The sequence below is a fragment of the Mastigoproctus giganteus genome, chromosome 2, assembly GCF_048544385.1.
Source record: "Mastigoproctus giganteus isolate SK-2022 chromosome 2, ASM4854438v1, whole genome shotgun sequence".
Taxonomy (NCBI): domain Eukaryota; kingdom Metazoa; phylum Arthropoda; class Arachnida; order Uropygi; family Thelyphonidae; genus Mastigoproctus; species Mastigoproctus giganteus.
Genome location: NC_143576.1, coordinates 231268988 through 231283248, shown reverse-complemented (window position 1 = coordinate 231283248; position 14261 = coordinate 231268988). Strand labels below are relative to the sequence as shown.

The 14261-nt window shown below is 39.7% G+C and overlaps 1 protein-coding gene across 1 annotated transcript in view; it reads left to right on the top strand.

The window, feature by feature from the left end:
- Positions 1 to 299: 299 nt before the first annotated feature.
- Positions 300 to 14261, top strand: part of LOC150090237 (uncharacterized) — a 50727-nt gene continuing 36765 nt past the window's right edge. Inside the window, exons 1-4 of the mRNA XM_090390223.1 lie at positions 300 to 399; positions 2260 to 2448; positions 5299 to 5355; positions 11896 to 12084. Of these exons, the coding sequence (XP_090246349.1) occupies positions 300 to 399; positions 2260 to 2448; positions 5299 to 5355; positions 11896 to 12084 (535 nt within the window). The remainder of the gene's footprint in view (positions 400 to 2259; positions 2449 to 5298; positions 5356 to 11895; positions 12085 to 14261) is intronic.

Here is a 14261-nt window from a genome sequence, read left to right as displayed (position 1 = left end):
TGCCTGCTATGTGCATTACACTTCACACTAAGGCTTCTTGGTCTGGAATAACCCATATTCATGCTTTTTAATACCATCTTGACGTTTGATTGCAGTATAAATTGTACACAATTTAAATATTGCAGTATAAATTTTATATAATTTATACTGCATTACTTTGTGGGCTTCAGATAAGCTTTACTATTATGAGATGAACAATAATGGGAAGGCATTTTTGGCATGTTCTGAAGAAAAGCTCTCAAATGTGAACTATCCTTTTTCCACAAAGACTTAGAAATAATTTTATTTTCTTTAGATGTATGGTTACATACGGTTACCAACATTCGACGCTTGGTTTAGTCGAAATTACAGCAAAATGGCAAAAGACAAGTATACACAGTGATACCTGCCCGTTACTAGGTAGTTATCACTGAGTGAACAGAAATCATGGGATACCTACCTACCTAGTAACGGGTAGGCAAACCTTTCGCCCGGGATAAGGGAAGTCACACTCGAGGCATTGATCCTGGGTGGAGGATCCAAAGCTAGACCGGACCTTTCCACAGCCTCCAGAGACGCTCCACAGGATTAATTTCCGGCAACGGGGAGGCCATTCCATGGTGGTAAAATCTACGGAATGCTCTTCGAACCATGTTATTGTCACCAGACTCCAGAGGTGCATTGTCCTGCTGGAAGAGTCCATCGCCCTGTGGGTGCACGATGACCATGAAGGGATGCAGATGGTCTGCAAGGATGGACACGTAATCTGAACCGTTCAGAGATGCGTCTAGACGTACCAAAGGTCACAACATGTGCCAGTTGAACAGACCCCAGACCATTACCGACCGTCCACCTGCCTGAACAGTTCCTTTTTTGACATGACGGGTGCATAGCTTCGGGCGGTTCTGACAGATACGCACCCTCCCGTCCGCTCGAAATAACTGGAAACGGGACTCATCGAACTAGGAGACCCGTCTCCAATCATCCAAGGTCCAGTGCCGATGTTCTTTCGCCCATTTGAAGCGTACAGTCCTGCGTCGTGGTGTTAGCAATGGGACTCTGGTGGGTCTGGGCGCCCATAACCTATTGCGGCTAATGATCGTCTGATGGTCTTGGTGGAGACGTTTCTGGCACATCCCTCGTTGAAGTCGGCGGTGATTTGTGCCACTGTCGCTCTCCGGTTGGCTGAAAAATGCGAGACAGACGTCGACGGCCACGTTCATCCACCACCTTTACCCGCCCACAGCGCTGTCCACGATGAGATGTTATTCCGGAAACGGCGTAGTCCCGATATACTCTTGATACTGTCAAACGGGGATAGTGCAATTTCTGTACCACCTCCGCGATAGAGTGACCCAAGTACCCACTATCATCCTCTTTCAAAGTCGATTAACTCATGACGTTTATCCATATTGACATCGAATTACCGTGTGCGTGAATGCAGTGAGGCAGTGTACCTATATAACTGCCAAGCGGTGGGTTCAACGCTGTCGACGAATTGACAGAGTCACTTTGTCTAGGAACCAAGTATCCCATGAATTCTGTCCTTTCAGGTACAAGGTTTGTTCATTAGATGTGGAAACATACGAGCAATGGAAAAACTGGAGTTATGAGCTGCGGACGTGTCATAAACGATATGCTACTGTTCAGAGGTGAACATCAAATGAATAAATAAATAACTAAATGTACGCACGGCGCAGAATCTCTTTCGTTAATAAAACAGGTTCCTTTTATTCCTTGACTCTGCATTCCAAGAATTCCTTCAATTATCTACAATTATCTATATAATTCCATAAATAACAATTATGATAAATGCAGTACTCTAAAAGATTATATAAAATTCACAATTTGAGCTTATTGCAAAAATAAGCATTTGATATAATTATAATAACGTAAGCTTATAGTACCACGAATAATTTTATGATCAAAAATAAATTATCACTTGAAAACCTTGCATAAATTGCAATTCTATAAATGTACACAATGAATCTTCCGAATAAATAAATAAAAATATATAATAGGCTGTGTATCTAATATTTGTGTATTTTTAACTAAACGTACTATACATTAAATTAAAAGAACGTTTCTTTTCAAATTATTAAACCATACGTATTATGAAATCGTGATGCCATTACCTTGCTATCTAAATTAATAACAGGCAACATCACAGCTTTCTAGAAGGGTAAATAGTAATGCAAACATTTATTCATATGATCCATCTTTTCGTGTTCAAATTTCCATGTTTAATATTTTTCTTACACTTTTTCGTTCACAATTTAGGATGTCACGTCGGAGACAAGTTCTATCCTGATGGTGTCAAACTGCCACATGATCCTAAAAAGCCATGCGACGTTTGTTACTGCATTAAAAATACTACATCCTGTGTAATGCAAGAATGTGAATTGAGAGTAGATGGTTGCACCCCTATCTATCGAGAAGGAGAGTGTTGTCCATGCCGTTACAACTGCAGTAAGTATATTCTGTAGTTAATTTTATTACTAGATCGCCTTTTTTTTCCAACTGTTATACAAGCCTTAGATGTGATTTCGATCATAATTTCTTTCATCACACGCTAAAAAGATATGCGATGATTATCTTGATGTTGTTTATGCCCTTAAGTAGCAATTTAAAATTGTATATTAATATAATTTTTTTGGTTAGGTTATGCGTATTAAACGCCAAAACAACTAAGGCTATGAAGGGTCAATATAGTGTTTATGTAATGTCTTCTTTTCTTCGGTAGATTTTCTGTTTACTAGAGAAAACAGGCGAGTTTCTGAGAGAAAAACTCTGCAACTATCTTTTGAGACCGACTAACGGAGCCGTTGTAAAAAAAACCGATAAAAATTCCTTGTATCATCGACGGAATTCAAACACAGGCCTTTCCCATAATTTATCTTCAATATAAATACATTGTATTATGTAAAACATCTCCTCGTGGGAAACACAGTTGGTAGAATCGCTGTTCTCCCCACACCGGGTGGAAAAGACCTGAGTTCGAGTCCCACGTGAGGAATTTCTTATCCCAACGTGACTTTTCGTCCAGAAACTCGGGTTTTTCATCCAGAAAACAGATGATCGATCACAGAACACATGCAATTTACAGACATTATATAAGGAGCAATATAGCTTTAGTCCCTGATGTTTCTAAAATTATATTACAAGAACAACAACAACAACAACACACACTCAACCATCTTGAAATAAAACATTTACTTCAGCTGAGGTCACTGTAGCGTACTTCAAAAATATGTTTTACGGGATTTTCATTACTTCCAACATAACGTGTTCCAATAACCTTATTTTCTCTAAGTTTTGGTTAGCAGAAAATGCCGTCATATTTTTCCTTTTTTCGATATCACCTGGGGAAAGATAATATCATGCCGATATTATAATAAATAAATATTATTTTGTCACCCATCACAAAGAAATTACATTGTCTAGGAACCTACAATGGACGGCGCATGGCCAAAGTGTCTTACATAGAAATTAGCTGAAAAGTCAATAACAGCAAAACATGCATTCCAAAATTAATAGGCTATCCAAAAAAAAATTATACTGTAGATTACGCAAACATGTACCAATAAGATGGGAAACTTTAAGTTTAAATGCATTATAGAGAATTATTGGCAAATAAATTCAGTAAATTAGCTACAATTGGGAAAAGAAAGGTTATTGTTTTGGAGAATATTAGCATAACTACTTGAAAAGATTTCGCCAAAGTCACACATCTGTTTTTCAAGTGATGTGATGGGTAGCCAAGAAAATCTGAATATGAACAACAATGAATGAGAGATCACTACAGTTTGACTTTTTTTTTTTTAAGAACATCAAGATGAGTATTGAAAACACATCCTCTTCTGAGAATTTCTTTCAATTTTTCAATGCTAAGAATAGCATAGATTTGGGTATCCCACATAGTCAGACGAGATGAAGAAGGAATATGAGTCCAGGAGCAATTTTCTTGGATTGCTAAAGATGTGATGGAGTGTCTCATTGTATATCAATAGATCAACATCAGAAAATAAATAAAAAAAAAACGCAGGGTGTTCATGCTCTAAATATTTTCTTCTCTTTGTTACTTCACATGACTTAGTTCACGGCAAAACCCGTGAAGGGTTTTGCCGTGAACTAAGTCATGGTACCTGCGAATGTGTAAAGTCATGGTACCTGCGAACCCTACAATAAAGATTTACTTATTATTTGCTCTTCACTGTAGTAGCAGCAAATCCACTTCCAACCTGAAATTGCGTCTTCAAATCTCTGTACAGCTCAAGGTGTAGCCTAACCTTGGTTAGACCGTACATTGGAAACAACATATTTGAGTTATCATTGTTTTCCACGTTGTGTAAGCTTTTATCACTGGAAAACTTTGATAGTGAATTTATTATGCCTTCATCAATGCCATTAACAAATATCAGAAATAGCTATACTGAACTCTGTGGGACCTCATTCGTGATGCCGATCTAATCAGAGCGATAGCCATTTATAATCATCCTTTGTTTTTTTATCATTTAACTAACTTTTTACTCACGGTAGTACTTATCTAACAACGGAATTTGTTCAAATTCATTCAAAAGGCGTTCGTGTGAGATTGTATCAAAAGGCGTAATGAAGTCCAAGGAAATTATTTCAAAATTATTTTTGCATTCAATCTTTAGTGACAACCTCATAATCAGGACTTGGAATGGAAGGAAATGAATCGGAATCGGTTCCGGTTCGCATTGGTAATATCATGTTTAAGCATTACCAATGCATTTATTGTATTTCGTTCTATTATCCTGACAAGCATTCCGATTTGTAAAATTTTCCATTTCGAGTAGTTTATTTTAAGCCCATAACAGTTTATCAGATAAGTTGGATGCAATAATACATCCTTAAATACAGACCACGTAATTTCCCTACTACAGAAGTTAAACTTACTGGTCTGTAATTACCTTAGCACCACCTTTTTAAATTACTTAAATTGTTGTTCGATTTTAGACGCATCAGTAACTTATACCATATTGACAGTATATAACATGTATGTATGCGTGTGTTCTGTGATCTATTTGTTGTTTGCTGGACGAAAAACCATGCTACCCTCTCCTTACACCGACTAACTCAGCCACGTTGTGAAAAAACACCCATAAAAATTCCTCGCGTTACTGACGGGAATCGAACTCAGGTCTTTTCCTGAGTTCTACTGTGTGGGGAGGACGAAGATTATACTAACTATGCTACCCCCAAAGGCTTTATATAAATTACAAGTACGTACAAGTATACATACTGTATATGTATAGTAAAAGTTTTTAAATATTTTTTCTTTCTGGTTTACAGCCCATGAAGCAGCTACAACTCTACCTCCAGAAGTTATTACGGATATTGGTCCTCAAGGTAAGCATCAGTAATGCTCTTAAAATATCGGAAATTTATATAAAGCAGCCATTTTACTTACGGCTTGTATACCGACTTCTTTCTCTAATAAATCTGGATTCTCTAATAAATTGGCAGGGCACGGCTTGTGCCCTGCCAATTTATTAGAGAATCCAGATTTATTAGAGAAAGAAGACAGATAAACCACCTGCCTGGCAAAATGACCATAGGTGCTTGTGCTATATTGTTATCGTTAGGGATTTGACTGCGCAAGGGAAACTGAAGGCCGTAATGTGCCAATAAAAGGTGTTGTGTTATGCCCTTTGGTATCATCGTTATCAGCAGTAGCGAGTTCCCTCAAGTATTTAGGATCTCAATCAGGGGACAGTGTGAGATAACATGAGCAAAGAGGAAAAGTCCAGCTGTCTTGATTATTCCTCCACGGGAACTGCAGATGTCTAGCTAATCACGTACGCAAAAATCGGAAGGCAACATTTCCGCAATCACCAAAACTTTCAAAACGGGACTTTAGAAACCAATTTCCACCAGTACAACAGGTAGAGAGTGCGGACAATCGGTTTACGCCATTGTATGGTGCATTTCGTATGAAACGATACATTCCAGATAAGCCTCAACAGATGTAAGAGTCGTTGTCCAACATTACCAGGAGCACCTGTACCCAACTAGTCAAATCCGTGCCAAGCAGCATTGCCACTAAAGGTATATTTACGTGCTATTAGACAAGTTTTATATAATACTCAGATTGGCCAAAAAAATACGAATCTTTATTCAGTATCGAATCAGACCTTTGTTTCTAATAACAGCAAAGTGTGCTGCGCGGCATGGATTCTATAAGGTGTTTTAATGGTATAATTGTATAAGATGTTTTGGTATAATTGTATAAGATGTTTTGGTATAATTGCATAAGATGTTTTGGTATAATTATAATCATTCTTACAGTAAAATATCGCGTAGCTGCGACAAAGCTTAAAAAAGAGGATTTCGTTACCGAATAGCTCTCTTCAGCATATCCCACATATTCTCAATAGGATTAAGATCAGGTGAATGTGAGGAGCAGAGATGATTGTGGAAATCCTTGTCATGTTCTCCGAACCATCCTTGCACGATTCTGGAACGATGCGCTGTTGCATTGTCATCCATAAAGTGGCCATCACCTTTGGGATAAAATTGTAACATTGCAGGGTGCAGTAGATCTAATACAAAACTCAGGAACTCCATGGATAACATTCGACCTTCCACGGTTATCTATGGACCCAGTCCGTGCCAAAAAAATATTCCCCATACCATGAACCACCCTAGACGCTTGGGTTGTCTCAAGAAGGCAAGCAGGGTCCATCGTTTCGTGAAGTTCTCGCCACACTCCCTGCCTACCATCAGTGCAAAACAAAATATATCGTGATTCATCTAACTATATGACTTCTTTCCATTGTTCCGCTGTCCAATCACAGCGTTCTCAGCACCACCACTGCAAGCGGGCTGTTTTTCTCTGAAACAAGTAGCTTCCGAACAGGCAGGCGAATGCCAATACCTAATTTCTTCAATTCCCTGAGCATGGTAAGGGCTGAAATAGGGTAGTTCTGGGCTTGGTTGAATTCAGATGTTGAATACCTAATTTCTTCAATTCCCTGAGCATGGTAAGGGCTGAAATAGGGTAGTTCTGGGCTTGGTTGAATTCAGATGTTATTTGCTGCACACTGGTTGTCCTACTTTTTTATTTTTTTGTACAGTCCTCCTCAGGGTACGACGGCTTCGCTCTTGAATTATTGTTTTCCTGCCACGTTTACGCCTTTAAGATGTGGAACAACCGCTTGCTTTCCAGTAATTAAAAAACCTTTGAGATGAAAGCTTTTGAGAAACCAGTTATGTTTTTTGATTTTGAATCGTGGCTACTGCTAAAGGTGCACTCACGATAAGACCTTTTTTCAAATATGATAATAGATCAAGCGTTTTCCACATTCTGGCTTCAGATTACTGCAGTCAAACAGCCTGGAAGTCTGTTTATACTTAATGAGGCAACATGTCATTACCCCAAGTCACAATTTTCTTTGCATCTATTTGCATTTCTTCTGTCTGTGACTGTCTTATGTATGTACTGTTGCAAGCGCAGATAAATAAATAAATGGTTCCAATTTCTCCGAAAAAATTCCATTAAATTATGTAAAGGCGCATGAAAAAGCCGGTGTCATCGAAAACAGTACTTTTTCATCGAATTAAGTTTATATGCTTTGTAGCATTCGGGTTTAATGGGTATTGGTTCCGCGATTTTGTCTGTAAACAAGTTTAAATGGTAACGTCTAGTTCTTCTTTCATCTTTACAAATGTGTAATGAAGTTTGACAAATATTGGACAAGTCAGTTGTTTTACCTGATCCCAAAGAAATATCAGAACAGATAAATCGGTTGTTTTTCCTGATCTATGAGAGATTAGGAAAAACAAGGAAGGAGCTGTCTTCAATTTGCTAGGATGGCTTATACAAACATTCTGCAGCAGCAGAATGTTTGTTGTTGCGGAATGTATGTACTGTTTAAAGCACAGATAAATAAATAAATGGTTCCAATTTCTTCGAAAACTTGTGCATCGTAGTGATGATATTTTAATATACAGGGTGTCTCAAAACTATTGGTACAAACGTTTAGGGGAGGTAGGTAACATCTAAAGGAATGTGAATCGCATAGGAACCCATAACCGGAAACGTCACGGGAAAGTAGTAGCAGAGGCACAAGAAGCAGAAATGACACAAGACAGTAATTAGTGGCAAAAATTTATTTGACATAATATTAACAATGGAGTACGAGATGGTGCATTTCATGATGTTACAACAGATGCTCGAAGGTTCCACCATGAGACGCGATGCATGCGTGACACCGACGCAGCATGGATTGGCGGACCACACCTGGAGTTTCTTTGACAGTAGCAGCAGCGCAGACGAGTCTCGCCACGAGATCCATTTCCGCCTCCACATGCGATTCATACACAATGGATTTGAGGGCCCCCCAACAGAAAAAAATCAAGGCTGGATAAATCAGGTGAGTGTGGGGGGCCGGGAAATGGGTCCACCACGGCCAATCCATCGACGCCCAAAAGGCCTGTTCAAATGGTCACGAACACACCTTCCATAATAGGCAGGCGCCCCATTATGTTGAAACCAAATGTTGCGTCTCACATTTGCTGGAACATCGCCAAGTAACCCTGGTAGAACCTGTTCAAGAAAGATCCGATATTTAGCGGAGTTCATGGTGGATGGTAACAGGTATGGGCCGACTAAGCAGTCACCGACCATACCTGCCCACACATTTATTGCGAAGCAATGTTGTGCCGCATGGGGGCGCACACCGTGTGGGTTGTCGTGAGCCCACACATGAGCATTGTGCTGATTGAATAAGCCTCATCCGTGAACAAAACATAGGCTGGAAAATTCAAGTCTTGAACACTTTCTTGGAGAAACCACTGCGCAAAAGCCACACGCGCAGGATGATCTTGGAGGAGCAGTAACTGAACCCTTTGGAGATAAAAGGGATATAAGGAATCGTCGTGCCAGACACGCTGTACACTGCAACGAGGCACTCCTAAGGCAGAGGCAACGGCACGTATGCTGGTAGTAGGATTATTCTGGACGGCATTCAACACACTTTTTTCCATGGCGGGGGTTCGCGTCGAACGTGGTCTGCCCGCACTTCTCCTGTTACCTGTAAATGACCCATAATCGCACAAATTTTGATGCACACGCGCAAGCAAACGGTGGTCCGGTACATGTCTGTCTGGGAAGCGTTCTCCATAAATTCGTTGAGCGACTCGTCCATTGCCCTCTGCTAATCCATACACTAAATGCATGTCTGCCAGCTCACAGTTCGTATATCGATGCATGTTCTTCGTGCGGCGACTACTGCTTGAATGAGGAAACCAGAAATTTTCCCTCTCGCGAACTGATGTACAGCGCCGCGTACCGACTTAGGGTGACGTTTCCGGTTATGAGTTCCTATGCCATTCACATTCCTTTAGATGTTACCTACCTCCCCTAAACGTTTGTACCAATAATTTTGAACACCCGGTATAATACAGTTCAGTTCTCCTTTTTTCAAGTTGTCGATCCAACGACTTTTCCGATATCTATAGCGTTCATTTTTTCGTAGCATGAACTTTAAAGATTCATCGTCGCAAGTGAAAAGATTTGAATTCCTGGGAAAAGACTCTGCTGTACGCTTGATTAATTGTAATATGATAAAAATAAAAGAATATTCTAGAATTTGTTGTCGTTGAAAGTAATTTCACAATTTACATCAAACAAAGCATTCACGATGCAGTCCTGTAGCATCATAAACTGTTCAAGCACATCGACCATGCTATTCCATCAAGTTTTTGTATCCAGAATAGGCTCACCATTTTTTTTTTGTCACATATTTTTTATAAAAACAACCGTCATTTTTTGAGAGCGAATTGCAATATATCTTAAAGCATTTTCGGGTTTCTTTAGTGAGACACAGGCAGTATGCCATATATTTTGGATATTTATTTTTATTTTGCAGAATATATTCTTAGAAATCATTCTTTTCTTCACTTGACCGCTGACTTTCAATTTGTTGATTCCCACATTCTGTGTAGTCTTTTATTTATTCCTTTTTTCATCTTCCGATTTATACAATACAACAACAACAGCAAGGTGTAATTTATGAGCAAACAAAGTTGTTGGCTTGCTAAAGTCAACTTTCCAAATTAAACGATCGCACTTGCACCATCCGTTGTTACAGCAGTGATACCTTGTTCTAGAGAAATATCGCAGTCATCTAACTTATTTCCCAACGGCTCAATGCATTTTTCAGCAAGCATATTATCATATATTCTGACAAGCACTAAGTTCCTAAACTTTCATTTTAATAACGAAAAATGTAGATTGGTGCAGATTGTAGAATTACATGGAAATACCATGTCATTTTTAAGATACGTTAGTTTTTAAGATACGGGTTTTTTGTTTGATGAGCAAAAACCCAAATATCTGGCAGAATAAAGCATGCAACCTTCCCCAGGGACCAATTAACTCATCTACATTGTGAAAAAAACCCATAAAAATTCCTTGCATCATTAACTCAGGCCCTTTCCGCTCGGTGTGGAAGGACGGTAATTATAACCACTTCGCTACCTGCGAGGATCCGCCTACTCGGAAGCAATTGCTAGATGACGTGTGACATCCAAATGTTGCTCTACTAGTATCAAAGCCCAATATGCCGCACTAAAAACACTTCCCCACTCCATAACACCGCCATCACCAGCCTGCGCTGTTGACGACCGACAGGATGGGACTATATTCTGACGCCATATTCTGGTCCTCCCATCAGAGTGAAATAGCAGGAATAGCGATTTGTCACACCATGCAACATATGCCTCGACTATATGGTCCTCAGCACCCTCATCATACCAAGCCAGGTTCCTCTCCCTGGAATTCTGGATCTTGAAATGGCTAAATAGGGTTGCTGGGCTAACACCTACAATCTCAAAATCTGTTCTGGTCACCAATCTTAATACGCTTCCTTGGAGGTATCACATCATCTCTAGGAACCTTCTTACCCTCTCTCAGCTTCTATCCGGAAAACTGGTCACCCGATATTTGGGATATCATCGCCAGACCGTCCGACAGTAGAAGATGCCAGTCCAACATCTCCCCATACAGGTCGAAGCTGCGTAGCATGTCCTCCTTGGACAACATGTTTCCACACAACTCCTTCCAAATATTTAACAGATTAGCCATAGACGCTGAGAAACTTTGCAAGGACAGAACCTACAGATCTTCCATTCTTGCAGACATGTATGCCTTAGTCAAGCTCTAGGTGGACTCTCTGTGATACCGCAATATCCACGCTTCGATGTATCCGGATGCACTTTTATTTGTTGTAACTTTATGTTTTTGTACTTGTTGTAACTTTATGTTTTTGTATTTCTTATAACTTTATGTTTTTGTATCTTCACCAGTGGCTGTTTAAGGCCGTATATTGTATCTGGCTCTGTATGCAATGCATATGTCTGTATTTTATGTTTTTTTCTCTGTATATAACTCATGTCCTCTAGCTGCATAGCTGTAAAAGGACAGTTCTTCGGAAATAAATTGATATTAATAATAATAATAATTTTTCCAACCCTCCACTGTCTAGTTTGATGGCACTCAGAGTACACGTATATGTTTGTGACCTGGTAATAAAGGACAGTGTTTTTCTGAAAAAGTAGAAATTCTACTTATTTCTAATAGTGGCAACGGGGACACTTAAAAACTCACCTCGATTATATCGCAATTTGAAAGATTAGTGCCTTTGATGTTTCATTTCCTTTAGTAACCTTTAATTGCATGGCTTCTCATTATATTTAAAATAGACACATATCTTGCTATTGCTAATAACTGGTAATTTAATTGATAAACCGAAATTAGTTATTTTTGAACGCAGAATTTCTATTTCACATTAAATAATAAAGATCTATAATAGATTATTTTTGCACTTTAACCAGTTCTTAATCTTCTGTATTCTATAGTAATAAATCGGTATCTTTTGATTTTAGAGGGTTGTTCAAGGGAAGGAGTATTGTTCAAGGATGGAGAATCTGTGCAATCGGACGATCCATGTGAACATTGTTACTGCATGAAGAATGAAGTGGTGTGCGCAGTGGAGAAGTGCGAGTCCCCAGGAGAAGATTGTAGGCCTCATCCGTTACAGAAAGGACAGTGTTGTCCAGAAAGATACGACTGCCGTAAGTCATGTTATTGTACTAGAGTTTTTTATAGCTGAAAGTACATGGTATTATATTTATTGGCGAACAAGCTTTAAATGAGCAGAGCTTTCTGTGAATTGAAAAGAAACGATTGAAGAACGATTCATTTCCATTTCTCAATACATTGCTTTTAAAGTTTGCAGGATTTATTTTTAGGGAAAGGAGAAACAGTTAAAAAAAATTGTCAACCGTTTTAAACTGCGTAATTTTGTTTCAATGAGAAAAATCTCATAGAAAAAAGTTAAGTGGCTCATGCCAGTCAGTCAATTATTCATTCGTTCCAAAAATTTACCGTTTCTTTCTCTTCTTGTAACTTTCCATAAACACGTTATCTACAGTTTATTGGATCAGATAAATCACGTAGCTCCTTTTTAAATCAAATAGAAATATTTAAGTAGAAGAACAAGAAAAAGAACTCTTTATTGCATAAAAAAGGCACACGCCGTACACAATACCCTTAACGGCTACAAGCCAGGGGTTTACAGGAGAGGCTAATACAATGTAATAAACAAAGATGAGATTGGAGAAAAAAACAACAACAATATTATTATTAATTATACAAGTGTAGGATTAAACATTGGAGTAAAAAAAATTATCGACTGCGAACTTGCAGAGGTCGCCGTCCAAGGAATGTATGAACTGCAGCATTTGCACGGGTAAGAACCGATCGGATAACTTTAACCGGTTTGAGGTGTCCTGAAGGACTGGATTGGCCCTAAGGCTTGGTTCCTACATCCGCAGTTAACCCAGAAGTCTGGTTCAGAAATAATGCCAACCATCATTTTGACAGCAAAGGCGAGTCTTCTCTCATGAACGATGATGATGATGACAGGAAGACGTCTGATGTTTAGAGCTGCCGCTATCTGGGTGGTTCGTGGTGCAGGGGTAGCCGAAATATCCATATGGTCCACTTCAGTAACCAAAATTCGTCCGCGAAAAGCCGTCTAAGATGTGTTGTGGCAGTTGAGGTCCAGACTTCTGCGCCATAAAGTATGACCGGATAAACACATGTCTTAATGTATCTGCACCAAACAGCCTGGTCATGGACATGCATAAGTTGTGGCTTGAGCATTCACCGGAGTCGACAGAACTTTATTTGCAGGTGGTCTATGTGTGGAGAGCTTCTGGTCAAAAATAACGCCCAAATCGGTGTGTTGCTGAACAGAATAAATCGTGGATCCTCTTAGATTGGGTTACACCATTGTTGGGTTCCATTTGAGCGAGAAAGTCAACTGCTTCGACTTCTCAGGATTCATGTGAAGACCGAAACCGAAGAGGAAAGCCTCGAGGTTTTGGATTTTCTGTAGGATTAAGGCATTTGAGTAGTCAGCAGTGTCTCCAGGGTTGAAAGCAGTGAACAGCTTTATATCACCAGCGAAGGTGATAATATCAGTTCGGACTGTCACGAAAGGCAGACGAACAGCTGAGAACAAGCTACCAGAGAGGGCCCCGCCTTGTAAGACTCCAGCTGTAATAGTTCTGGTGTAGCGCCGATTGGCATCGCGAACAATGATAGTCCTGTTCTCAAGCATTGTCTGAATAACCCAGAGCAGGTCTTCGCCAATGAGGCAATACTCACGTAGTAGCCTTGCCAACGCGTGAGCGGATACAGAGTCAAACGCCACCTTAACGTGATATACGTAACGGTAATTTCCGAACCGTGCTCAAATGCCTCAAGGATCTTGGTAGTGGTGGTGATGCAGTGGTAGATTTGTAGTGGTAGATTTGCAGCGGTGGATCTTGACCGGGTAGGTAGTGGATCTGCGGTGGCTGATGTGACATTATTTGGGTGGTTAATGTTTTCAGAAGAGATTTCTCAAAGAGCTTTAATAGGCTTGATGCAGAAGAAATCGGATGGAAGTTTGACTGGGCTGAGAAGCAGAGTATTTTTGGCAGCGGTCTTACTAGATAGACATGCCACATAGGAGGGGAGAATGTTTGATGAAGGATTTTGTTAAATGACATGATGGGATCAACAATAAATGTACTGAGGCATTTCAGCATAAACTGAGGAATCCCGTCGGCGCCGGATGTGGCTGTAGGTGCTAAACTATTTATTGCATCGATCAGCTGATATTTGGTGAGCTGAACTGAATTTACGGGATCAGTTGAAATCGGATTGATTGAGAATTCCAATGGTGTAGTGGATTCACTCA